This window comes from Panthera onca, chromosome E2, assembly GCF_046562875.1.
Source record: "Panthera onca isolate mPanOnc1 chromosome E2, mPanOnc1 haplotype 2, whole genome shotgun sequence".
Lineage (NCBI taxonomy): Eukaryota > Metazoa > Chordata > Mammalia > Carnivora > Felidae > Panthera > Panthera onca.
In genome coordinates this window covers 16,711,535-16,736,600 of record NC_138353.1, presented here as the reverse complement: position 1 = coordinate 16,736,600, position 25,066 = coordinate 16,711,535, and the positions used below count along the sequence as shown (strand labels likewise).

The window sequence follows — 25,066 nt, the reverse complement described above, 5'->3', positions numbered from 1 at the left end:
GACACTGGATGAAGACTACATAAGAACTGTTTTGCAACTTTTTTTTATAAATCAAAATTTATTTCAAAATAAAAACAAAAAACCTCTCTCTGCTTGGGAGTTTCTCAAAATATTTCCTTTTGCTTTACAGAAGCACAAGTAACAATCTAGACATTTACTTTTACTTTGGTGATATCTGAAGGACAGTGCTGGAGGAAAGGCAGTAAACCAGACCAAGGTGCCATCTTGTCAGAAAACAGAAACACTTGCAATGCTTTATGCACTTTGAAACATTTTCCCCCTTTATTTTGTTTTTCAAATTACAAAAGGTATATATGTTAAAACAAGTAAAACAATACAAAGACATATAAATTAAACAACTGCCATTTTTCCCTTCCCTACCAAGATAACCAATGTTAACACCCTGCTGTATATCCATCCATACTTTGTTCATATAAACATACATGCATATATACACATACAGGATTTTTAATTAAAAAAAATAGATTTGTATACATTATTCTGCAATTTGCCCTTTTCACTTAACAATATAGCACAAACATATCAACAAATTAGCAGAATTCTAGCTCCCCACTCAAATAACTTTAAACACACATTTGAGATATCATACTTGGTTCATTTATGTATTTTTTTTTCTTTTTGGCTTTCATTTTCCCTCTCTGACTCCTCAAACCAACCTATATCACCCACCTCCCCCCAACCCAATGTATACTCTTCAATACTTTTCTCCATGCATAGAAAATCATACACAAACATATATGGATACATATTTATCACTCATAAACACCTAGAGGCATTTTGTCACTGATTTACAAAAACAGGATCATATTTTACACACTTAAAATATGCTTTTTTCACTCCCTTGCTTTTTTCACTCAAGAAAACATTATGGAATTCAAGTCCACTAGCATGGTTTAATTTGTTCACCTTAGTGGCTATATAAACATGTTATGGAATGGATATAATTCCTTCCCTTTTCCAATTTCCCTATTGATGGGCATTTATTTGGATTCTAGTGTCTTCTTGCCACTAGGAATAATTTTATAATAAATATCCATATTCATCTGTCTTTACGTATTGGGGTTTTACTTCTAAGAGATTCCTCAAAGTGGCATAAGTACTTTAAATTATAATAGATGTTACCACATTGATTTTTTGAAAGAGCTGTAATGATTATGTTTCTACCAGTGGTGTATAAGAACCTTTGTTGGGACAGCAAAAAAGCAGTCCTGCTATTTTTTGTCAGTTTGATTGCACAGTTATCTCATTAGGACTTTAAATCTTTTTTAATGTTTATTTATTTTTGAAAGAGAGAGAGTGCTAGTGGGGAAGGGGCAGAGAGAGAGGGAGACCCAGAATCCAAAGCAGTCTCCAGGTTCCGAGCTGTCAACAGAGAGCCCAACGCAGGGCTCAAACTCATGAACCTCAAGATCATGACCTGAGCCGAAGCTGGATGCTCAACCCCACTCATTATGACACCCCATCTCATTATGAGTTTAATCTGTATTCCCCAACAACCACTGAAGCTAAACATTTTTTGATAGCCAGCCAGTTGGGTTTGCTGTTTTTACAACTGTCTATTCACAATACTTTCCCATGTTTTGCCACTGAGTTATCTTTTTCCTGTCAATTTGAAAAGCACCTCTTCTCTGATTGGCTTTGCAAATATTTCCCTCAAAAATATCGTGTACTGACTTTGTTGATGGCACCTTTTGCCATACAAAAGATTATACTTTTATGTAGTCAAGTATTTTTTAATAGCCTTCAAGTATCTTTTGTTGGTAAAGTTAATCTTCCCAACTCCTAGATTATACCTGTAGTCTCCTTTCATTTTTCCTTCAAGAATTTTATTATTAAACAATTTAAATCTTAAATCCACCTGGATTTTTTTTTCATATGCTTTGGGGTATTAGTCAAATTTCACTTTCTTCCTGAGTAAAAGCCAATTCTACCAGAATTCTTTTTAAATAAACTATTCCTTTCCCCTCTAGCCTGAAATTCCACCTCTTCCATATATGAGAAAGCTCATATACACTTAGGTCTATTTCAAGATTTTCTATTCTGATCCATTGATGTATTTATCCTTTGCCAATACTTTATTAATTTGATTAAAGTGACTTCATGTTATATTCTGACATCTGGTATGAAATTCTTTTTCATACTTTTCTTGTCTAGATTGTTAGGCATTTGTTCTTCCATATGGATTTTAAGATCATTTCACATAAGTTAAAAGAAAAAATCACTGACATTTAGTGTAATTCCAAAAGAAGTACATGTAAGTTATTAGATGTTTACAGAGAAAACTTAATTTCTATACTGTCTTTTTAGAAAATTACCTTTCAACCCAAAACAATTACTAGTCTCTTCATTTATTGATATATAATATCATCAAAAAGTTTCCCTCTTTTTAAATTGTTTATACCAATTATTTAATTTAATTTTTTTACTGCCTTCATTGGAAACTCCAACACAATGTTTAGTAAAAATAGACAGCAGTGAACACCCTTATCTCTAATACTATTAAATTCTTAATTTTCAAAAAATGGTTTCAGTATAAAATATGCTATAGGATTTTGGTAAAGTAACTCCTAAGTGGTTACTAAGTATTACAATTTAATTTACATTTTATTAGATTGGAAATGTTTGCAGATTCTATTAAATATCTTGTCAGCATTGATGGATGGCATCTTCTCTTTTAAACTGTTAATTTTATTGATTTATTTCCTATTACTGCATTGGCTCTGCATTCTTGGAATAATTCTTCCTTGGTCATTATGTCATTCTTTAGGTATATTGCTGAATTCTACTTGTAATTATTTTAATTATAATTTTTGTTTCTAAATTCATGAGTAAGACTGGCCTGGAGTTTTCTTTTTTCCAATTACCTTTATTTGGTTTTGGTGTTAAAACTTATTCTGACTTCATAAAATAAACTGGAGAACATAATCTATGGGCTGAAATACTTCAAATAACACTGGTATCAAGAAGAAACAATGAAATCATCTGGGCCCTGGAGCATTTTTCAATCCTAGATCTTTAACCACTTTTCCAAACTCTTCAATGGTAATTGTTCTATCAAGTTTCTACTTCTTGCAATTTTCCTAACTTCTATTTTGCAAGAAAAGCATTTAATTCCTCTTTTAAAAACAGGTTGATCTAGATTTGTATGAAGTATCTTTTATCACTCTTTTAATCATATCTTTATCTGTGATTATTTTTTTCCCAGATTTTTATTTAAATTCCAGTTAATTAACATACAGTGTAATATTAGTTTCAGGTGTAGAATTTAGTGATTCATCACTTACATACAACATCCGGTGCTCATGTGATTGTTTCCTTTCTCATTCTGGACCAGGCATTCTTACAGGAGGCATATCTTGAACAGTGTGGGCATTTGTTTTATTTGGAAGATGTGGCAGCTCAAGGAAGTAGATTTTTTTTTCAAGATTGGAATGATGAAACAATTTGGGTTTTCATGCCCAGGATATTCACAGGGAAATTGATAGGGAAGAAAAGTGGACATTGCTGAATTAATTTGCAAAAAGAAAAAAAAAAAAACAACAGAAAAATTCTATCTTTGGTCTCTGCAAGAAACATTTCTGAATTATAAGACTCATATAAACACTGTCTTTCCTAATTTGCTGCAAAGGCATGTTAAGCTAAGACTAATAAAATAGAAGTAGTGCACAATATGCCAGGGCCACACTACTATTTGTCAAATAATGGCTGTGCTATCAAGTTTATAGTATTTTGTTCATCCAATATTGTGAAACTATTCCTTAGCCTTGCCTTTTCAACATTAACAAATGTTCTTATTTTTTATATTGTTAAGACATTAAAAGACAATGGTGATATTTAGAGTGAAAAAGTTTGGTGAATGGCATTCTACATACTATGTGACAAATGTGCTTGATATTCACAAATCACATTAAATCCACATTTACGTTTCCAAAATATAAATAATGCTTATTATGTGGCTCACTGTGGAATATGCCATAATATACCAATTCTTTTCACATATATTTTGTATTGTTATTCCATTAACATATTTTTAAACTTTCATAAGCCAGAGTGACCATGTTTATGTTTTATAAAGTGTTTTCTACAATCTTTGTATAAAGTTTCCTATCACAATTAGAACATGACTCCCCTTATGGTAAAAACATTTTGTCCAAATTCATTAAATCAATGAGAGTTCTCCTGAAAATGAATGCTTCCACATACAATGAAATAGGATACCTTGCTTAAGGCTTCCCACAATTATTATGTTTTAATTCCTATAGGCATTCTTTCTGGCATGAATTTTCTGGTGTCTACTGAGGTTTGGCTTCTGATAGAAAGCTTTGCCACATTCACTGCATCCATAGGGTTTTTCTCCTGTATGAGTTCTCCAATGTTTATTGAGGCATGATTTTTGGCTGAAGGATTTTCCACATTCTCTACAACGATATGGTCTTTCTCCTGTGTGTATTTTTCGATGTACATTGAGGTATGACTTCTCACCAAATGACTTCCCACATTCACTGCACACAAAGGGTCTTTCTCCAGTATGTGTTCTTTGATGTTCTCTGCGGTGTGACTTCTGAGTGAAGGCTTTCCCACAAAAAAAACATTCAAAGGGTCTTACCCCAGTGTGAATTCGCTGGTGTTTAATAAGGGTTGACTTATGTGAAAAGGCTTTCCCACAGTCAGTGCATCCATATGGCTTCTCCCCAGTGTGACTTCTCTGATGCCTAATGAATTCAGACTTGTAGCAGAAGGCTTTCCCACACTCACTACAGACATGGGGTTTCTCTGTAGGTGGAACCCTCTTACGTTTGTACACAAGAGAATTGGTTACTGTTGGTTTATACATAAGTGCTGGGTTGTGGCTAAAAGCTCTCTCACAGTGACTGCATTCCCAGAGTTTTTCTCCATTAGGTTTTCTATCATGGTTTGTATGCTGTAACAATTTCCCACATCCACAGCACTCATCTTTTTTTGAATAGTTTCTCTTAAAACCAATCAAGTCTAAATTATGGTTCACACTTTTTCCATAGGGGTCCCAGTTATTGGGGTCTTGAACTGAAGGAAAAAGATTAATGCTCAGAGGTGATATTTTCCCAAACTTATTGTTTTCATGGCTTCTTTCCTTGGGCAATGTTTTTTTGCTGATGAATGCCCCTTGTTTCAAAATCATGTCTTGCTGTCTTTTCCTCTGGACATTAACTTGACAAATGTTTTCTGGAGAAAATACAGCAAACCTTTCTTTATTCTATTATTATGATCTGGAATAAAATTACTTGAAAAATACCCTAAACATTTAAGCAACACACAGCATATAAACAGACACAGCCTGAACCATAACTAAATGCGGAGAAGGGTGCTGTATGAGAAGACTCACAACAGGCACAAATGAAATGGAACATGTCACAGAGTATACAAAGTTATAATTTTGAAGAAGATGGAATATTATAGACCAGTGGTTGGCAAACATGTTCTTAAAGGGTCAGAGAGTAAATATTTTAGGCTTTGTGGGCCATATGGTCTCAGTCAAAATTATTCAACTCTCCCACTGTATTTGGGGAACACAGTATGTAAATGTTAAGGCATGGCTGTGTTCCAATAAACTTTCTTCACAAAATCACGTGGCCAAACTATAGGCTGTAGTCTGTCAATCTTGTTACTGAGGAAAGGGGTTTAAGTGTCATATAGCACCTTGCTATTCAATGTGTGGCTCTTAAAAGAGGGAAAAGAAAGGCAGCTGATAGCCAGGTTACAATGTTTCAGGAAGGCTGATGAGCACAGTTTAATGAAGCAAAATACACCCCAAAGGGTACCAGTGTGTTGGTGTGACAGTTATGAGTACTGGTTCTGAAATACGACCACATGAGTTCAAATCTCTGTTTGGTCCCTTACTATGCTATATGTTCTTAGATAAGTTTCCTAACTTTCCTGTGATCGTTTCATTTGTAAATGGAGTAATAAAGGTTGGATACCTCACAGGTCTTGTAAGGGTTGAACAAGATGATATATGTAAAAGGCTGAGAACAGATCTGGCATATAGTGAGCACACACTGAGTGTTGGCCAGTAATTCTAATGCTGTTACTGCTACTACTACAACCAAGGTGGATGAAAGGTGACTGGTGGTAATTTCAGAGACATTTTGGAGAGAAGCACGAAAATAACTTGAATGGTATTTTCATAATGTAATATTAATTCAATTATGTGATTACAAAACCAAGAGTGAGTGGCATAAAGAGATGTGGGAACAGACAACACTGACTCTTCTTACTAAGTTCATGACTCTTGTGGAGAAGTAGTTCAGAGGCATCCTTAAGAGTAGGTTACCAACACTTGGGGTACCATGGGTATTGTTGCAATATTTTACAGAGCTGCTAGGAAAGGGGCAGTTATTCTGAATGTTATAAGGAAGTGGTTAAGATGGGCCAAGCTCAGTCATCTCCTTTACCACCCAGGTGTCTTTAGTTACCTGAAATTCAATACTTCCTCTTCTGTGACTTAAGGAAACTAAAGGACTAAGGGATAACTTAAAGGATTAGGGAAAGGATGGGAAGTGAGAGTATGGGTATGGCAGGCAGGTCTGAGGCGTTTTACCTGGAAAGTGTGGGAAAAGGGAATAGGAAGGGACCAGCAGGAGCAGGGGAATGACAGAAGCTTATTTGTGAGAAAGCCTGAATGTGATGGAAAAGGTAACCTTAAGAGAAATGAAGGATTCTGGAGATAGGGGGATGGAGCAAGAGCACAGGGAGAGGTGAGATTTAAAGAAGGAAAGGAACACCTGGATAAGGGAGGTGGGGTGCATGGAGGTTGAAGGACATCAAGAAGGCTAAAGCTCTCAGAGAAATGTCTCCAGTGGCTTGCAAAGCTCTAAGGCTTTTGAAAGGTGGACTCAACAAAATCCCAAAGGTGCCAGCCTCCCATAGCACCTCTTGCTGGATTTATCATACTTACCCTGACAGTGGCAGCCCGAGCATGCTGCCTCACAGATCCACGGTGCTTCTTCCTGCTCCAGCTTGAGGATCACATATGGTTTAGTGCCTTCATAACCTGTTCCAGGGAAATGATCCAGGCCTTGGGCTGAGCTCCTTGGTCTTCAGGGCCACTCAGGCAGCATTAAAGGCTGCACAACAGACATTGGACTTGGGAGAAGACTGTACACACACCTTGTCCAGAACCCAAAAGGAATTAGTAACTCAGGACCACTGAAACTCAAGCCAAACTCACTGGGGCAGCACAGTATAAGGGTTAGGGATGCAGACTGTGCAGCCAGACTACTGGGGTTCAAATCCTAGCCTGGCTCTATTATGTACTTGGTGAATAACACTGGGCAAGTGACTTCACCTATTTGCCTCTGTTTCCAAATGTGTAAAATGGTGGTATAAATAGTACCTACCTCATGGGGCTCTTATGAGGATTAAATAAGTTAATATGTTAAAAGTGGCTGAAATAGTGTCTGGCACATAAAAAGTATTTGGTACTTCAGAGCTCTAGGTATCTCAGTTACTTTTAGCAACTGAAAAATGAAAGGTGGTCAATCAAGCACAATCTAAATTGTGTGGAGGAGTTCTTCTTACCCACTGAAACAAGGTTGCTATAGGTCTCCAGCATCACATCCCGGTACAGTGCCCTCTGGGCAGGATTCAGCCTGTACCACTCCTCTTGAGTGAAGCCCACTACCACGTCTTTGAATGACACAGGTCTCTGCTGAGGATGAAATGACACTGAGTCATGTGGGAAAAATGTAGCCAGGGGTAGATGGTATGGAATTTTTATGTTCCTAGGTCAGAGCTTATCATGATCATTTATCTACCTAGAATACCTTTTACATTCCTGGCTTTAGGCTATCTATGGTAGGAAAAATAACAATCTCACTGGAACCTACTGCCACATACACTTTGAGTCAACAGATACTGACTGAAGACCTGCTGTGTATAACCCAGTGCTGGTTGCTGGAAACACAATCATGGATGGTTCCTGACCTCAAGGAGCTGACAGCCCAGCAAAGAGCAATATGTAAAGCCATCAGGGTGAAAGTATAAGAGCTATGGTGGCAAGACATCTAGGTTATAGCATGTAGAAAAGTGTGACTGTTTCAAAGGCTAGTAAGGCTTCAGAGCTACGGGATATGTGGAGCTGAGTCTCCTCTACAGAAAGATGAAGAAACTACAGTCCTTGCAGAGGGAGCAGCATGAACACCGGCATGGGAGCAGCACAGTGATTTTAAGGGCTACAAGGCACTCAGTAGCAGGAAGAGAATACAGGGGCCTGTGGGTGATGAGATGATGGACTTTAAATCAATGGAAATATCAAGGAATAGGTGTGTATAGAAAGCACATTCTAGAAGGCATGTGGTGAGTTTCCTGCGTTCCACATCAAGTGGTACACCAGTAACTCTAAGCAGACTGAAAAGTTAAGGGTATATATTGAATTCCTAAAGTAACCACTAAAATTATAGTGCAAACAGGTATACTGAAGTAAACGAATTTCAAAAATATTTAATACACACACACACACACACACACACACACACAAGAGAAAAGAAATAAAGGAACAAAAGGCGATAGGACAAACAGAAAACTAAATACTAAAAGGATAGATACAAATCCAACCACACCAATAATTATATTAAATGATATTAAATTATAATATAAATTAATATAAGATTGAACACTCCAAAAGGCAGAGATTGGTAGGCTGGATAAAAAACCTGCCTAAAGAAGTATAGAACTCACATAATTTGAAAGTGAATGGCTAGAAAGAGAAATGTGATGGGGGATCTGGAGAGAAGTGAAAAGAAAGACCGTAATAATGCAGGTGGAAGATGATGTTCACAAGTAGCACAGTAAGACACAGTGAGACAGAGAAAAGAAAGAGTAAAGAAGAGCAGAACCTGAACCTTAACTGGTTGTGGGGAGTGAGTGAAAAGGGGTAAGGGTAACACCCAGGTGTCTCAAAGCCAACTGGGTGATGGTGGTGGTAAATCAGAAGTGAGAAAAACAGAAGTGAGAAGCAAAGAGGATGTGTTGTTAGTCATGTCTGGGGACACATGGGTGGAGACACTTAGCAGGCAGTGGGATGGACGCAGGAGTCTTGTAGCAGAAGCAAGATCAGGAAGGGAGCTAAAAGCTCTGTGAGCCATCAGCAGAGAAATGGTAGCTAAGATTGTTAGTGTGGGATCTCTCTGCAGGGAGACAGGATGAGCAAAGTGCCTAGGCCAGAGCCCCAAGGGACACTAAAGAGTTCAGCTGGAGACCCAAAGAAGGACCCATGGGTATTAACCTAAAGAGGGCACCTGTGATATTAAGATATATTAAGAAATATATATTTGGTCTTCCTTCATGGTTCCTAGAACAAAGCTTCTTAAACCCTTGTAACTTCCTGAGTAATAGGGATAATAGGAGTATCTTTTGTTATTCATAACAAGCCCCAGTCAAGGATACACGAGTTTTTGCTAATGACACAGATGGGGGCTGGTTGCCACAGGAACTAGCCATGTGATTAGAGGGTTGGAACTTTCAGTCTCCTTTTCCACCCCCTCTAGATGGGGGTGGGTGTGGGTGGGCAGTACTGGAGATTGAGCTGATCCCCAACCCATGATTTAATCAGTGATGCCTACAAAATGGAAATCCCATGAAAACCCTGGAGGGCTTCCAGGTTGGTGAACACATCTGGGAGGATGCACACCCCAAACTCCACAGACAGAAGCTCATATGCTCAGGACCATTCTGTACCTTCTCATCTGGCTTTCCATTTGTAACCTTTATAATAAACCTATAATAGTAAATAAAGTGTTTCCCAGAGTTCTGTGAGTCACTATAGCAAATTATCAAAACTAAGCAAGGGGTCACAGGAACCCCTGATTTACAGCTAGTTGGTCAGAAGTTCAGGTGACAACCTGGGATGCAATTAGCATGTGGGGGGGGGGCAGTCTTGTGAGACTGAGACCCTAACTTGTAGGGTCTGTGCTAACTCTGAGTTGAATTAAATTGTAGGACACCTAGTTGGCATCCACAGAGAATTGGAGAACTGTTTGGTGTAAGGAAAAGTAATCCTCTATTCCTGTGAGTAGAGGAAACTAACTATGATACATCTTCAACTGACTGTAAAGAATGAACCTGGCCCAAAGAGAGGTCTGATCTTTGCACTCAGCTCCTGGGAGTTAATCTCTAAGCCCCTGGAATGTTCTGTGTGATAAGACTGCCTTTGTTTACCTGGGGGCTTTCGGTCACATGAGATGGTCTAACAATGTGATTTCTGGTGGGGGCTTTGGGTCACAGGCATCAGCTCAACCTCAGGAGGTGGCTGTACATCTCTTTGAAAAATGTGGGATCCTACAGTGGCACCTGAGCAGTGGCCCAAGCAGATGGGCTGGAAGGCAGGACCAAAACCAGGGTGAAGCCATGGATGCTGGTACATGAGACCCTAAGGCCCATACCAAGGCCATGTACATAGTGGGTAACAACCAGATATCCTCTCTGATGCCAGAATGACATACCATGGTAGAGGGAGAGTAGCAATCAGGCTTTTATCACAGAGCATGGAGCCTGGGTCAGTTGACAGCTCTGGGTTGATATTTCCCAAACAGAGCTAATTGGAATGGGAATGAGATGGGATGGGATGGAATAGAACAGAACAAAATAGATGTAATTTGGCACCCAAAAGGCCATGTCATTTTCACCAAACATAGGACGTAACATTAAGGTTGTAAAATTAGCATGGCTTAGTGATTGAGTGTGAGAGGGAGAAGGTGGGGAGAAGTCAAGGGTAAATCTCAGGGTCCTGGTTTGCCCACTGTGATGGTACCATTTCCCGAGGTGGAAAACGGGGGCACAAAAAGGTTCAGAGACTTGTGCAAGGTCATACAGATAGTAAGAACTGGGATTAAAATTCAGCAGTCTGGTTCCAAAGTGTGTGCTCTTATCCAGTATATGGTGCTGCCTTCCACACAGAAGGGGGCAAAAGGTGCGATCTAATTTAGCAGAACAATAAAAAAGCATCTTCTGATTTCAACCTCAGTGAAGTCACCTGGGATCTTGGCCAGAAAAGTTTTAGTAAGGTGGGAAGAAAGGATGTTGGACTCAAGAAAGAATAAGAAACATGGGATGCCTGGGTGGCTCAATCAGTTGACTCTTGATTTTGGCTCAGGTCATGATCCCAGGGTCGTGGGAGTCAGGCTCCATGCTCAGTGTGGAGCCTGCTTAGGATTTTCTCTCTCCCTGCCCCTCTCCCCCACTCACACACACTTTCTCTCTCTAAAAAATAAAAATTAATTAAAAAAAAAAGAAAGAATAAGAAGCAGGATATGGAAACACCAAGAGAAGGAAATCACCACAGGAGGCGAAGGAGGCCAGGGGAGAAAGGCAAGGATTTTTTGGTTTGGAAGTGGTGATGGTTTCTAGGGTTGGAGGCACTGATGGTGGTTGTAGGGACAAGGGAAAAGATCTGGGAAAGGGGAAAGGATGAGTCTTCAGAAAGAGATATCCCTGCTGGAGGGAGGCCTCCAAAGAGGTGGAAATGCAGGAACTCCAGGGCTGAGGGGGTCTTGTCAGGACACAGGGCCCTTCACAGTCCAGAGATGGTGAGGAAGGTAGGGGGAGCTGGGAACACTTCACACTGAGACTTGCTAGGGAATAAGATGTTCAACTGTTTGCTGCCAAACTCGTAAAAACAGTTAAGGGAATGACAGTAATTTAAATACTGGAGAGCTCATCTGTTCCCCAGTCTAGATCAAAGCTACAGATACCCTGGATCAAAATCAGGACTTCCATAAACGTAGAGGAAGCTTCCTGCCTGTCCCCTCTGAAAAGAAATAATATTTGTATTTTCAATTACTCTAACTGAAATTTAGCATTTTATTCCATTACATATGTGGGCCACAAAGCACAGAGGAGTTAAAACTTCCTGCAACCCTGGGGCACCTGGATGGCTCAGTTGGTTGAGCTTCTGATTCTTGATTTTGGCTCAGGTCATTATCTAATGGTTCATGGGTTCAAGCCCCATGTCCAGGTTTGTGCTGACGATGCAGAGCCTCCTTGGGATTCTCTCTCTGCCCCTCCCCCACTCATGCATGAGCATGTGCTCTCTCTCTCAAAAAATACATTTTAAAAACTTAAAAAGAGGGGCGCCTGGGTGGCTCAGGTCATGATCTCACAGTCTGTGGGTTCGAGCCCCGCGTCAGGCTCTGTGCTGACAGCTCGGAGCCTGGAGCCTGTTTCCAATCCTGTGTCTCCCTCTCTCTCTGCCCCTACCCCAGTCTCACTTTGTCTCACTCTGTCTCTCAAAAATAAATAAATATTTAAAAAAAATTAAAAAAAAAACTTAAAAAGAAAAACACTTCCTGCAACCTCAACACAGATTGTGGTCCCAAGTACTAATATGTACCACCTCTAGCATATTTTAACTGGAAAAAAAGGGGGTAGACCGTATGTGTAAGTATCTTGCCATTGTATCTACATGTAGAGAGAAAAACTGTGGTTTTCCACCCAAATCCCCCTGAAGGACCAAGGTATTTCTCCCAGCTGCTAGAAGACTGGCTACTGCAGGCTTCAGACCTTTTGCAAACCGCACTTGGTCAAAGGGAGGTACCCCACCCAAGCTTAAGTCCCCCACCACGGGGCAGAAAACCAATGACTGATTGATTTCCGAATTAAAGGCCTCCTTGGCTCCATTCAGGACAAAGTTGGAGTTGGAGGGCCATCCCAATTTCAAAGCATCTTGTAAGATCAGCTGGTGCCGTTTAACTCCCTCTGCCTAATCCTGCTTCCTTCACTCTTTATAGGTGTTCCAAGAGTCTCCCTACTAAACTTCATGTGTGCAAACCTCCATCTCCAAGTCTGTTTTCTAAGAACCCAATCTGTGACAAAGTATATATGCTTGAAATGCACATATTTTTTCTAGAACAGTTTCCCAAGGGAAACTAGGTTACTTAAATGTCACACTTACCTGGTACTCAATCATTTTCTGTTCTTGGAAAAAGATTTGAATCCTGTGAAGACAGAGATTGGGGGGAGAAGGAGGAGAAAGAGAACAGAGCTGTGAGGGACCAGGCCCATCCTGGAACATGCAAAGTCGCTATGTAAATCTTATATAAAAACCTATGCTTTAAATCACTGTGGTAGAAGAAAAAATATAGGGCCATTCAATTCAGAATGTGAATGTATAAAACAGACCCCCCAGGAAGTAAAAGCTGCTACCAAGTAAGTGAAAATTTATTTAAAAACAAAATCCTTAAAACTTAAATAACTGGCCCCATGGAGCCACGTTCATGCTCTGAATAAGATCACCTTTGCACAAGGACAATATGTTTTCTCTTAAAGGCAAAATGCCTGGGTTTTACCTCTTATTTACTTTTAAAGTTTGCACTTTACTTCACCTACTAGTTTTTATGAAATCCTATATTTAGGATGCTTTTTCTATAATAATGTTATTATTTTTTTAAAGTATAAACTGGAAAAAGGCTTTTGTAACTTATTACAAAGAACTTAAAGCAAAATAAAATAACTGCATAACATTAGTAAAACTAATAGTTACTTAAACTATGGCACAAATGATTACTAAAAGCTAAACCTTGTTATTCATCTGGAATATTATTAAGTGTTGTCGTTAAAAAATAATTTTCAACGAATGAGAACAAACAACTGTTACTTTTTTTTTTTAAATGTTTATTTATTTTTGAGACAGAGAGACAGAGCATGAACGGGGGAGGGTCAGAGAGAGAGGGAGACATAGAATCTGAAGCAGGCTCCAGGCTCTGAGCTTTCAGCACAGAGCCCGACGCGGGGCTCGAACTCACTGACCGTGAGATGATGACCTGAGCCGAAGTCGGACGCTCAACCGACTGAGCCACCCAGGCGCCCCAAACTGTTACTTTTTAAAAAATTTTATTTATTTCTTTTGAGAGAGAGAGAAAGAGTGCAAGCGGGGAAGAGGCAGAGAGAAGGAGAGAGAGAATCCCAAGCAGGCTCCGTGATGTCAGTGCAGAGCCCAACGTGGGGCTCAACTCACAAACTGTGAGATCAGGACCTGAGCCAAGATCAAGAGTCAGATGCTTAACCAACTAAGGCACCCAGGCGCCTCAACAATTGTTATTTTTAATTAAGGTGTTTAATTAAAGAGATAACTACGTGGCTTAAATTATAAAAGAAAAAGGGTAAATCATAGTTTAAGAGTATAAATATTTTACGATGTACTTGAATGTTTAATGTTAAAATCATCAATGGGATAACTCCTGATTTTAAAAATTATATCTTTTGTGGCTGTTCTCACTGAAGTAACTTGAGGTGGTGTCATCCCAACTAGAAAAACCTGCTAGTACCCAGATTCTGATCTCTTCCACTAATTTCACCAAAAACGAACTAAACCTCCTTGGGAAATGGCTGAGTCCACATCTGGAGCAAAGAACACAAAATGCATCTCTGTAATATTAAGTGCCAGAAAGCAAAGACACTTCTTCAGTGATGGGTCCTGGCAAAGGGACAGAGGAGCCAGCCTCACAGGCTCTAACCATGTGAGAAGGAGTGCTAGTTTCAAGGGGAAAAAATTCTTTCAAAATGAATACGTTCTCCTGGCTTTGTTTTACAGAAGTCTTTTCTCACTAATCTACTGACAAATCAATCATCTTTTGAAAAAGGAAAATAATTTTAAAGTGCTGGAAATATTCTCTGTCATAATCTAGGTGGTGGGTACATGAGGGTACACATGGAAAACTTCTTAACATATAATGCTAAATGAGTTAATGATTTACTTTTAGCAGACAATAAATATCCACTCTCTCTTAATTGTATCAAAATGCTTTGAAATATTGTACAGGTCAGACAACATAAGTCATATAGCACAGTTAGTGTGAAAGAGGCATTTAGCTGTCCTATCAGTAATAGAAGGACTGAGCAGTGAGCTTATTATGCTTTTTGAAATATTTTTTTCTTTCCTGAGGTATAATTTACATAAAATAAATGAATCCGGTTTAATTGTATAGTTCAATGAGTTTTGACAAATGTATTCACCCACATAACCACCACATTATCAGGATATGGAACATTTCCAGGAACATCCTGTTCACAAGATAGAATAATGAATTTGTCTTAATGATGCTAAGATTAACTACTTAGATTCCTGTCTCTAGAATAAAAAAAGTGATTTCCTTGAATGCTAAATAAAATATAGATACTTCTTTGCTTAAAAAATAATCAAGTTATACCAGTAAGTCAAAAAAATAGTTTAAAAAAAAGGAAGATCTACTGTTTGAATTTCATTTACATGAAGGTCAGAAACAGGCAACCCTAACCTATGTCACTGCTTTGACTAGGCACTGCTTGGGAGGGGTGGGGGAAACCTTTGGGGCGCTGGAAATGTTCCCTATTATGATCTGGGTGGTAGGTATATGAGTGTGCACATGTGGAACGATTCATTAAGCTACACGCTGTTCTCTATGCACATCTCAAGTTAAAAAAAAAATATCCCATTATTTAAAAAATATATGTGTAGAAAAACTTTTGGTATGAAATACAATAAAATGTTAGTGTTTCGATTTGGGTGGCAGGATGTTTCTTATTCTAATCTGTAACTGAAACACACACACAGGTACATACTTCATTATTTACAGATCATTATTCCACTGCTTTTTTTCATCATGAGGGAAGCCACAGGAGGGCTTTGAAAGCAGGAGAAGGTTCTCTGAGAGAACTGAACCGTCCACTAGGGACAGAGCTGGCAGGAAAGGCCTAAGGCCCAGCAAGCTGGGGCAGTTAATCCAGCTTTGGAGAACTACTCAATCCTCTAAAAGAGTATACTCCCTCCCTCACCCTCCTGGACTGAGCTACTCAGCTTTGGCCTGGTCTCCAAGGCTGCAAGGTTCCAGCTGAGTGGTGGTGTGGCAAACATGTCAGCGAATGGGTATCTGGAGGCCTGTGTTCTGTGGCCTGGGAAAGTCACTTCCTTCACTTTTAAATAAGATGGCAACATCAATGTATGCAAAAACCATTGGCAAAAGCTGGGTGAAAAAATAGGGTATTTCTATAGTATCTGAATATCCCCCCCCAAGATATTTATTAATTATAAAATGAGGGGGCGCCTGGGTAGCTCAGTCGGTTAAGTATCTGACTCTTGATTTTGGCTCAGGTCATGATCTCACGGTTTGTGAGTTTGATGTTCCATGCTTTTAGCACGGAGCCTGCTTGGATTCTCTCTCTTCCCCGCACTCTCTCTCTCTCTGCCTCTCCCTGGCTTGTGCTCGCTCGCTCTCTCTCTCTCAAAATAAGACTAAAGTGAACTTAAAAAAAATAGCAACTTTGCCTTGGAGAAACCTGGCAGATATCACCTTAGCCTTAACCTTGTGATATTAACAAGTGATGAGACATATCATCATGTGCCCCCTGATATGATACACCGTGACGGGCACAACATCCCTTCCGTGATATTCTGCCCAAAATGAACACTTGAATCTAATCATGAAGAAACAGACAAAATCATACTGAGTGACATTAATACAAAATAGCTGACCAATGCTCTTCAAAAATATTGAAACTTTATGAAAGACAAAGACTGAGGAACTGATCCCAATTAAAGGAGACTAAAGGGATGTGTCAACTAAAGGTAGCAGGTGATCCCAAACTGGATTCTAGAATGAAAAAAGAAATGTTGCCATGAAATGGCATTATTGGTTCACATCTGAATATGGACTGTGGATTGGATAATGGTATCAAATGAGTGTTAACTGCCTGATTTTGAAAACTGCTAGTTGTATAAGGAAAATGTTCTCATTCTTAGGAAATGTACACTGAAGTACTTTGGGGTAAAGGAGCATCATGTTTGTAACTTACTCTGAAAAACTTGAGAAAAAAAGTATAAAAATATATTTATAACATTATATTTAGAGAAAGAGAGGATGTGATTGTAAACATTTATCTAGGTGAACTTATATGAAGAACACATAAAAGCTGACAGTAATATTCCTGCAAATCTTCCAAGTAGAGTTTAATTAAAAAAAAATCTATAGCTATAGTAGGTCTGCTGCCACCAGAACTCTGAGAATCCAGGAACTTTTCTGCCCCTTGTCAGGATGGAATGAATTCCCCATATTCCCAGAGGCCAGGTAAGGTGGCAAAAATGATAAGGGAGCAACCTAGAGTCCAGAAACTGCCAGTAAGAGTAAGGGAATGGGTTGACCACATCCCATACTACAAGATGGCAAAATGCACTATGTTGGACCGAGGTCTCCTTCCCTTAAGAGAACACGCCTATCACACTTGACCTTCTCTGCTTTCCCCTTCACTTCGGTCTCTCTGAATCTTGGAACCAACCCTTTCCCTACCCTGAGCCATGGAGGGTCTCTGGAAGGAATGATGCCAAGTTGAGTCTTGCTCAGCTTCTGGCTAAGGGATGATGCTATTTCCTGCTACTTAGGAGTCTTTGCTCTGGCAAGAGGTCTCGGACCCTACGTTCCTCCTTCAGAAGAGATTCTTTTCCCAAGATCCCCTCTCTGGATCCAGAGGATCTTCTACCTGGCCTGCTAGTCCCTCACAGCTCCATCTCTCAACAGTAACTCACCCTCAGCTGTAGCCCCAGGCAGGGCCTTCTGTAGACTTGACCAAGGTCCTGTGGAGCCCTGCTGTCAGCGAAGTGGTGGGACCCACAGGTATACAGGGGACTCAGGTAACCTGAAGATAAACAGACCTCAAGGTAAGAGTCATCCACCAGTCCCTCCTCAATACTCTCTGAGGCTCAAGAGGAAGAAGTCTGCGGAGGACTATGCAGGAGACATAGCTGAGTGATGGCTCTGCTGTGGGTGTGGGGTAGGGGGAACTTCTGGAAAGACTGTGAGCTTTGGAATCATCAGACAGAAGACTGAACCAAGCAATTCCTCTAACTGACTGGGGGGAATCTAGGCCAAATAATTTACCTGCCTGGGGCTCAGTTTATTTATCTGTGAAAACAGGAATGATAAATGATAAAAATAATTTTTATTTTAATGTTTATTTATTTTTGAAAGGGAGAGACAGAACGTGAGCGGAGGAGGGGCAGAGAGAGAGAGAAAGACACAGAATCTGAAGCAGGCTCCAGGCTCTGAGCTGTCAGCACAGAGCCCGATGCAGGGCTTGAACTCGTGAACTGCGAGACGTTGGACACTTAGCCAACTGAGCCACCCACACGCCCCAATAAAAATAATTTTTAAAAGCCCATCTGTAGAGGCTTTCTATAAGTTACCTCATTTAATACAAAATTCAGGTATGGTTGAAAGGGGCTGAATTATGACTAACACTTTTATCCTTATCACTTAGGAAATTCCAAGGGTTTCAGGAGATCTGTGCCAGAAATGCACTGAAAGACCAAAAATATATTTCTGCTTACAAATCATAGTATCACACAGACTAAAATAAGAAGGGCAGGAAACAGTAATTGGGTGCACATGGTGAAATTAAAGAGACGTTGTTTTCTAACTTCTTTCAACAATAAGGTAAAATTATTTAGAAATTTTGTTTTTCACTAAAAAGCAGATTATTTTTCGGGGCGCCTGGGTGGCTCAGTCAGTTAAGTGTCTGACTTTGGCTCAAGTCATGATCTTGTGGTTCACGGGTTCGAGCCCTGCATCGGGCTCTGTGCTGACAGCTCAGAGCCTGGAGCCTGCTCTGAATTCTGTTTCTTCTCTCTGCCTCTCCCCACTTGTGCTCTCTCTGTCTCTCAAAAATAAATAAATGTTTTTTAAAAAAAAGGCAGATCATTTTTCTACTAAAGGGCTTGTCTGCATACCCCTAGTACAGCAGACAAAGCCACAGTGCCACATGCTCCAAGGAAGGAAATGTGAAAAACAAGGTTCCCCTCCTCCCTCAGCCTCAAGTTCTCCCCCAAACTGAGCAACACTGGGGGAAGGCAAAGTCAATCACTCTCTTTCTTGATAAAGAGTCAATCTTGGTAAGTGGTACCAACATGCAGTCAGTCTCCCCACTGCATCGTCAATGAAGGGGGGTAGGTGGCTCCCCGAGAGTCCCCCAACAGAAGCACAGCAGTCATCTTTTCTTCCTTACCTACATGAATCTGTCTCACACATCTGTATCACCAGTCCCTAACATTTGAACTCAAAAGCCATGTTTTACTATATATTTACCATCATTTGGATGCTCTCAGGCATCAATTTTAAATCAGATAGATCAGAGATCTCTCATGAACTCAGTATCCTTTCCCTCAACTAGCTCTTCTCAGGTCACAGCTTTATACTCTTCAAGTTCTATAAGATGTTTTAAAACTTTGGTAGGCTGCCTCACATTACTTATTTTTCAGAAATATCCTTGGGGCACCTGGGTGGCTCAGTTGAGTGTCCGACTCTTGACTTTGACTCAGGTCATGATCCCAGGGTCCTGTGATCCAGTGCTGCATCAGGCTCCACTCTCAGCATGAAGCCTGCCTGGGATTCTTCCTCTCTCTCCCTCTGCCCCTCCCCCCAGCTCGGGCTCTCTCTCTCTCTCAAAATAAATAAAATGGAAAAAACAAACAAACAAACAAAAAGAAATATCCGGGCTAAGGGTGCCTGACTGGCTTAGTCAGGAGAGCTTGCGACTCTTGATCTCAAAGTTGTGAGTTCAAACCCTACACTGGGCATGGAGCCTACTTAAAAAAAATATCCTGGCTATTCTCAAATGTATCATGTTCAGTATATAATGTAGAATTATTCTACTACACTAAAAAAAAAAAAAAATCTCTCCTTAGATTTTGCTTGATGTCGTACAATTTAAATTTGCCCATTCATATAAGAAAATGTACACAATTTTGAAAAATATTGAGCCTTTCAATCCAAGATCAAGATTTCTCCATTTAATCAAGACTTCCCTTACATTTCAAAACATTTTTATACTTTGCTTCATGTAGGTACTCCAATTCTCTTTTTATATTTATTGCTAGGTAGCCAATTGTGTTTCAGGTTCCTATTCTAAATGGCATGTTTTCATCCTCATAATTACTAACTGAAATTGAAAAGTCATCAATTTATTTTCCTATACTCATTTTAAAACAGCCACCTTACTGAACTTTCTTTTTAATATTTTTTTTTTTAGTTTATTTTTGCAGGGAGAGAGAGAGAGAGCAAGCATGAGTGGGAGAGGGACAGAGAGAGAGGGAGACACAGAATCCGAAGCAGGCTCCAGGCTCTGAGCTGCCAGCATAGAGCCCGACACGGGGCTCGAACTCACGGACCGCGAGATCATGACCTGAGCTGAAGTCGGATGCTCAACCGACTGAGCCACCCAGGCGCCCCACTGAACTTTCTTAATATCTGTAATAGTTTGGAATGAATCATCTTGAGCTTTGTATGTGTATTGGGGGGGGAGGTATGTAATTATTTCATCCACAAATACTTAACAGTTTTTTCTTCTCTTTTCTAAATGTGTTATACCTCTTCCCTCACTCTTTGATTACTGCACTCACTATACTCTAAAAGGTAAAATTACATTAGGGACAGGCTGCTCACTTGAATGCCAGTAAATTGGATACTGAGTTTCAATTTGACATAAAGAAGGTCTTATCGTGTTTAAAACATATCAAAACAGTCTTACTTTACTATTTAAAAAAAAATCCAGGGGTACCTGGATGGCTCAGTCAGTTGAGTGTCCGACTTCAGCTCATCTCATGGTTTGTGGGTTCAAGCCCTGCATCAAGCTCTGCGCTGACAGCTCGGAGACTGGAGCCTGCTTCAGATTGGATTCTGTGTCTCCCTCTCTCTCTGCCCCTCCCCACTCGTGCTCTGGTGCTTTCTCTCTCTCTCAAAAATAAACATTAAAAGAAAAAAATTTTAAAGAAATCCAGAACAAATGTTGAACTTTATCAAATTCTTTTTTATTATCTATCATCTATTTATCATCATCTATCATTTTTTAGCATCTATCAGGACTGTATGGTATTTTTCCTTTGACTTACTAATATGGTAAAATTCATTAACAAATCCTTTAAACATCGAATTTACCTTGCACCTTTAGGATGAATTTCTTTGCTCTCAGAATGCATTATTATTTGAATGTATTGTTAATTTATTCAATTTTTGTTTTTTAGGATTTTGCATATATAGTCACAAAGTTGGTCTATGATTTTCTTTTGCAATGCCACCTTTTCCAGTTTTTGTAATCAATGCAACAATGATGTCTTTATAAAAAGAGGTGGTAATGCTTCCCTCCTTTATAAATTATCTTGGAGAGTTTAACTATTTGAAAAATTATATGCTACTTGAAGTGACTTCAAGGCTCTATAAGAAATCTCCAACTGGACCATCCAAGTCTGATAGTTGACTTGTTTTTTGTTTATTTTTTGAGAAATAGGGGATGATGGGGCCCCTGGGTGGCTCAGTCAATCGTCCAACTGTTGGTTTCAGTTCAGGTCATGATCTCATGGTTCATGGGTTTGAGCTCTGCATTGGGCTCTGTGCTGACAGCTTGAAGCCTACTTGGGATTCTGTCTTCCTCTCTCTCTGCCCCTCCTCTGCTCACTCTCACTCTCTCAAAAATAAACAAACACTAAAAAAAGAAATAGGGGATGGCAGGAAGTGGTGTGCAGGAATCTTTCTGAATATTTGAAACTTTAGCTCTTGATCTTTTAGTTTTCTTTCTCTTTGTATTGAAGTTTTATACAGCCATATAGTCCTAGAAAATAATGTTCTGCATCCTAGCTTTGAAATATATTAGTTAAGTTTTACAAAAATACTTTTTAATAATATGATTATTCTATTTTTTGCATTCTTATTTGTTTACCTGTTCATTCCTCCTGATTTGATAAGGTTTGCTAATGGTTTATCTATATTATCAATTTTTTAAAAATTAGATTTATTAGTTTCCCCTTTTTTCTTTAACTCATTAATTTCCCCTTTTATTTATTTATTATTGATTCCTTCTACTTCTCATATATACCTTCTAACACTCTCAATTAAATGTTTAATTAAGACAGAAAATAAAGGGGCACCTGGGTGGCTCAGTCGGTTAAGCGTCCGACTTCAGCTCAGATCATGATCTTACAGTTCATGGGTTCAAGCCCTCCATCAGGCTCTGTACTGACACCTCAGAGCCTGGTGCCTGCTTCTGATTCTGTATCTCCCTCTCTCTCTCTGCTCCTCCCCCACTTGTGCTCTTTCTCTCTCTCAAAAAAAAAAAAAAAAAAAAAAAAAAATTAAAAAAAAAAAAAGAAAACTATCCACAGTTTGGTATAAATCAATTGAAGACACTATCCCCCATTATCTTATCTGACCTTTTCAATCTTGATTTTTAAAAAATACAGTAAGATTTACTGTCACAGAATAAATGAAACCATGACTTAGATTTTATAATACACATGGATCATTTCATCAGGTTTTGACAATTCTATCATATTTCTGACAGGATGTTTCTTTTCCTTCTCCAGCTCCCAATCCCTCATTGTGGGAGCATGATGGAAATCTACCTGGCCCAGAGTGGGACCCTAGCAGTTTCCTGTCTGTGTGGGTCATTTTGTCACATGAGCTGACAACTCTTTCTCTACAAGAAGTCAATCTCCCAAGATGTTTTCTTTGCAATTAAGAAGATCGGAGCTCTGGCTAATGGTATAACTCAACATTTCAAACAGCTTTGCAAGTTTCTGATGTACAGTTCGTATTTTATTATATGTAACTAGGCCACACTATTATATTTTTACCGATAAATACATAGGGGAATAAGGAAAGCTTCAACTAATATATGTAGAAGTAACAGTACAATTAGAAAATTATCATATGACAACCACAATAATAGTAGTTGATTCAGGCAAAAATCACTAATGGAGGGGCACCTTGGTGGCTCAGTCAGTTAAGTGTCAGTCTCTTGATTTCTGCTCAGGTCATGATCTCACCGTTGTGGCACTGGGCTCCGTGTTGGGCTCCGAGCTGGCTGTGGAGACTGCTTAAGATTCTCTCTCCTTCTCCCTCTGCCCCTCCCCTACTCTCTTTCTCTCTTTCAAAAAAAAAAAAATCATTAACGGATACTAATACTAAGTGAATGAAAATTTGAAATTATTTAACATGGTCTCAAAATATTTCCCCCTAAGATACTAAGTGGAGGGCCATGGTGGTCATACCTTAACCAAGTGATCAAAGTTAACATTACCAGCAATGCGACACACCAACATCATGCCTCTCGTGACACATGGCACATTGAGGACACAATATCATTTCTGTGGTATTCCTGTCAGAAATATACATGATTCGGGGTGCCTGGGTGGCTCAGTTGGTTAAGTGGCCAACTTCATTTCAAGTCATGATCTTGTGGTTTGTGAGTTCCAGCCCCATGCTGGGCTCTGTGTAGACAGCTCAGAGCCTGGATGGAGCCTGCTTCGGATTCTGTCTCTCCTCTCTCTGCCCCTTCCCTACTTATGCTCTCTCTCTCTCTCTCTCTCTCTCAAAAATAAACATTAAGAAAATGTTTAAAAAATATACATGATTTTTTTAAAGTTTATTTTGAGAGAGAGAGAGAGAGCGTGAGAGAGCAGATGAGGGGCAAAGAGAGAGAGAGAGAGAGACAGAATCCCAAGCAGTCCACACTGTCAGTGCAGAGCCCAGTGCAGTGTTCAAACCCACGAACCATGAGATCATGACCAGAGTTGAAGTCAAGAGTTGGACACTTAACCAACTGAGCCACCCAGATGCCCCTACATGATTTTAATCATGAAGAAGAATCAGAAAAACTTAAATTGAAGAACACCTTATAAAAATAATTGGCTGTACTCCTCAAAATGTCAAGGTCAAAAGAAGCAAAAAGCAACTGAGAAAATATTCCAATTTTAACATAGTCTAAAGAGACATGACAACTAAATGCAACATGTAATCGTGAATTTGAATCCTGAACCAGAAAAAAGAATTGCTATAAAGGACATTATTGGGACAACTTAAAAAAATCTAAATAAGGTCTGTAGATTATAATACTAACACCATAATAATAATAATAATACTGTTTCAATGTTAACTTCACTGTTTTCAATAATTATATTATGGTCATATAAGGAAATACACATAGGGGTAAGGACCATCATGTCTGCAACTACCAAATGGTTCAGAAAAAAAAATCAAAATCTACATATATATACATATATAGCAAGAAAATGAAATTATTTACACATATAGGAAAATATTAACTACTGCAGAATCTGGGTGAAGGGTGTAATAAGACTTCTGTACTATTCTTGCAACTTTCTTAACTCTAAAATTATTTAAAAACAAAACAAAAATCCCTTATGTTTGTGGAAAGGCAAGCAAGATGGAGAGACCTGTGAGTCAAAGAAGGAGGTTAGCTGTTTTCCCAGGTTAAGTCAGGTTGGATGGGAGGGACAGAGGCTTCTCCTCTGCCCAGAATGAATCCATCAGATCTTCTAGGTTCACTGAAAAAGACTCCTTGCAGAGTATCCTATATTTGCTGAGCCTCAGGGCAGGTAGCCCCTGAAGAGACTCTTTCAAGCTACCTTATTCAGGTCTTTGCAAGCAAAGGTCAGTCTCCAAAGGTTAATAAGAGATTTTGACCAGGGGGCTCTGGACCCCTCCGAATATCTACAAAGAGCCATCCTCAACTTGTTAACTTCATTAATGGGACCCTTATTTCACATCTACTCTAAACCCATAGGGTCCATTTCACTGTGCATAATTTTGGCTTCCAGAGAGACTTAACAGAAAACAGGCAATCTCAAATGGCCAAGCCAGGGCTGTAGATGAGAAACCAAAGAGTTTTGTTTTTGTTTTTTTTAATTTTTAAAACAATATTTTAGGGGCGCCCGGGGGGCTCAGTCGGTTGAGCATCCAACTTTGGCCCAGGTCATGATCTCACAGTTCGCGAGTTCGAGCCCCGTGTCGGGCTCTGTGCTGACAGCTCAGAGCCTGGAGCCTGCTTCACATTCTGTGTCTCCCTCTCTCTCTGCCCCATCCCCACTCATGCTCTGTCTCTCTGTCTTAAAAATAAATAAAAGATTAAAAAATTTTTTTTAATATTTTATTTATTTTGAGAGAGAGAGAGAGACAGAGCTTGAGCGGGGGAAGGGCTGAGGGAGACGGAGACACAGAATCCAAAGCAGGCTCCAGGCTCTGAGCTATCAGCACAG

At 39.5% G+C, this 25,066-nt stretch overlaps 1 protein-coding gene across 5 annotated transcripts in view; it reads right to left on the bottom strand.

Annotated features, from left to right (window-relative positions):
• Nucleotides 1-254: 254 nt before the first annotated feature.
• ZNF793 (zinc finger protein 793) overlaps nucleotides 255-25,066 on the bottom strand; it is a 28,349-nt gene continuing 3,537 nt past the window's right edge. The window contains exons 3-7 of one of the 5 annotated variants that reach the window (XM_078439070.2): nucleotides 17,549-17,658; nucleotides 12,947-12,989; nucleotides 7,579-7,708; nucleotides 6,956-7,051; nucleotides 255-5,223 (exon numbers count right to left, since the gene is read on the bottom strand). In XM_078439070.2, the coding sequence (XP_078295196.1) occupies nucleotides 4,271-5,223; nucleotides 6,956-7,051; nucleotides 7,579-7,708; nucleotides 12,947-12,961 (1,194 nt within the window). In that variant the 5' untranslated portion in view covers nucleotides 12,962-12,989; nucleotides 17,549-17,658 and the 3' untranslated portion in view covers nucleotides 255-4,270. The remainder of the gene's footprint in view (nucleotides 5,224-6,955; nucleotides 7,052-7,578; nucleotides 7,709-12,946; nucleotides 12,990-17,548; nucleotides 17,659-25,066) is intronic. The other 4 variants (XM_078439071.2, XM_078439068.2, XM_078439069.2 and 1 more) reach the window with 4 other exon arrangements.